General features: G+C 44.0%; 1 protein-coding gene across 1 annotated transcript; it reads right to left on the minus strand.

Annotated features, from left to right (window-relative positions):
• Positions 1-311: 311 nt before the first annotated feature.
• Positions 312-2,309, minus strand: LOC138139668 (uncharacterized protein PF3D7_1120000-like). The gene has a single exon (XM_069060047.1). It carries the CDS (start codon positions 2,307-2,309, stop codon positions 312-314), a length of 1,998 nt encoding a protein of 665 aa, XP_068916148.1.
• Positions 2,310-2,554: the final 245 nt, after the last annotated feature.

Consider the following 2,554-nt stretch of genomic DNA (forward strand, 5'->3'; position numbering starts at 1 on the left):
CAACATGTCATGTAATTACCAATCAGGAAAGATGTACCCAATTTGGTACTGCCAGTACAGTTAAATAAACGTGCCCCCGGGCGCCTTTTTTTTTTTTTTTTTCCTTACCACTCTCTTTATCATTGTTTCCTCTGTTTGTTTATATATTTTAATTGCCGCGTCCTTATTTTTGTCGGCGATCCATGTTGCTCCCTCTGCGAGCTTTTTATTAGGCTCCGCAACCAGGACCACATCAACATTTTCCTCCTTAACGGTCTGCTCTAATAAATCATGGGCCGCTCTGCTCCTGTTTAAGTTTGTTTGCAGTATTATCATTTGCTAATCGATTCTTCACCCTTTCGGTTTGCCCTCACCTTGTTTACCACTTCCCTGTATCGCTCGCATCTCATGCTGTCTGCGCGGTGCCCTTTTTTATTGCATATGTAGCATGCTTCCTCTTCCTTGCAATCCTTGGCTTCATGCTCCTCTCCGCCACAGTTTAGGCATTTTTGTGCTGTCTTTTCTTTACTTTTGCACGCGTATGACGCGTGTCCAAATTGTTGGCACCTGTAGCACCTAGGGGGAGTAATTTTCTCCACTATCCTGCATCTGCTCCACCCTATCTTGATTCTGCGCTGTTTGAGCAGCATTTTTCCCCATCTCGCCGGCATTATCGCCAGGGCCGTGTTTGGGCCTTCGCCATCTGCAGGTGCCCTTGGACCGAGCACTTTCACACAGGTTGTGGTGTCTTTTACGTCCAGCTCATCCTTAATGGCTTTCTCAATTTCCTCCCTATCTATCGTCTTATCCAGGTCCCTTATTATTATTGCCACTTGTTTTTCTTCTAGTTTCTTCACGGTCGTGTCATTTCCCGCTATATTTTGGATTTTGGCAATCAATTCTTTTGCCGCTCCTTCTTTTTTTTCGACAAGTTTAATCTTGGCGCCACCAGCTCTGGCCGTCCTGGCATCTAATATAAGGACACCCATTTGTTGCGCGTCAATCCCTTTCCTTACATTTTTCATCACCTCCGCAAAGGTCTTGGGGTCTACATTTTGGGGCGGTTTGATGTGAATCGTCTCATTTTTTTTTCTGTTGTTTTGCGTCTTCCAGCCTTCATTTTCCATTTGTTTTGATCGCGTTTCGGTTGGGATTTGTCCCAGGGGCTTCGATTTTGGTATATGAATTCCAATTCGGATTTTTATGTTTTTAAAACACATTTCCAAGTATTTTCTCACTTTGGACGTATCGATGCCAGTAGGTTTTGGCCAGGCTATTATTTTCCTCTGCCTGTTTTTTGCTGCTTCTTTTATCTTTTTCATCGCATTTAAGACTTCGTTGTCCTTAGCTTCTTTAATGTGTACTCGATATATGTATCTTTTATTTATTGTTTCCACTCCTTCTGAAGTCTCCATAGTTGTAACTTGTGAGATACATGTCAGCTCTTCTTCCCTGTTTTTTTCAATACCAGGATATCTGTCTTTGATTGCCTTGTAAAGGCCCTGTTTATCCATGTTTATCTCTTCTTCACCTATTGTTATTAATGCAATGTCGTCTTCCAGTTCTTGGCTTGCAAGTGGCGATCCCTCCACTACTGCAGTTACCTTATAGATATTTTTCGGCCAGTCTTTTAAAGCTACCTTCATAATTTCTTCATTTGTAGTCGCTCTGTCAATGTCATTCTTTATTTTCTTGACTCCTTGTCCGTCCTCGTCCGCTGCAGTATTTTCTTTGAGGGTTTTAATCTCCGATTTTAGGTCCGAAATTAAGGCTTTGAGCTCCGCGTTCTCCTTTTCCATTTCTCTCTGTTTGTCATTTACTGTTTCGCTCATCTTTTTAACCTCCTCTTCCTTCTTCTTGGTTTTCTCGTCTGACTTAGGTTCCTCTGCCTCCTTGTCACCCGCTTTCGTTTTGTTCTCGTTATTGCCAGATTGTACTTGAACGGCTAACCTAGTGAGAGTTTCCGCGACCGCTTTTAGGTCTTTCCTTGGATGATACGTATCGCCGACTATTTTGCCAAGCTTGTTAATTTGATGGCACAATCTGTCCATTATCCATTTCTGGGAGTTGCCTCCCACGATCGGCTGCATTTCCGGCGTGCCTTCCGTCCGTTTGCGTTTGGTTGGTTTTTCCCCGTTTGTGCATTCCTTTACTGCTGACTTATCTTCCTCTGTTTGTTCCAGAAAGTCCAGGCATAGGGAACTAGCCGAGCTAGCTCTAGACCTTGGAGGTGTCCTTGCGATACTGTCTCTTCTCTTGAAAGGATTTGCTCCTCCAGTATCTATCAATCCTACGGCCTGATCATCTGCCAGGAGGATCTGAGCGGTCATTTGTTGATTTTCGAGTGGAGCCCTGTCACTCACGCCGCTCTCTACAAGTGCAGGCTGTTCCTTTCTTGCTTTTTCTTCCGTTTCCTTTGTGTTTATAATTTTATAATCTTCCATGCTTTATCCCACGATGAGCAAGGGAAAAAACAGTCCACTCGACCAGAGCCCCGCATGGTCGAGTAAGGCATTTATACTACGAGGTGCGCCAGGTGCCCCGCAGGTTTTTGCGACTTCGCTGTCGGTTGTTT

Source organism: Tenebrio molitor, chromosome 1 (genome assembly GCF_963966145.1).
Source record: "Tenebrio molitor chromosome 1, icTenMoli1.1, whole genome shotgun sequence".
NCBI lineage: Eukaryota > Metazoa > Arthropoda > Insecta > Coleoptera > Tenebrionidae > Tenebrio > Tenebrio molitor.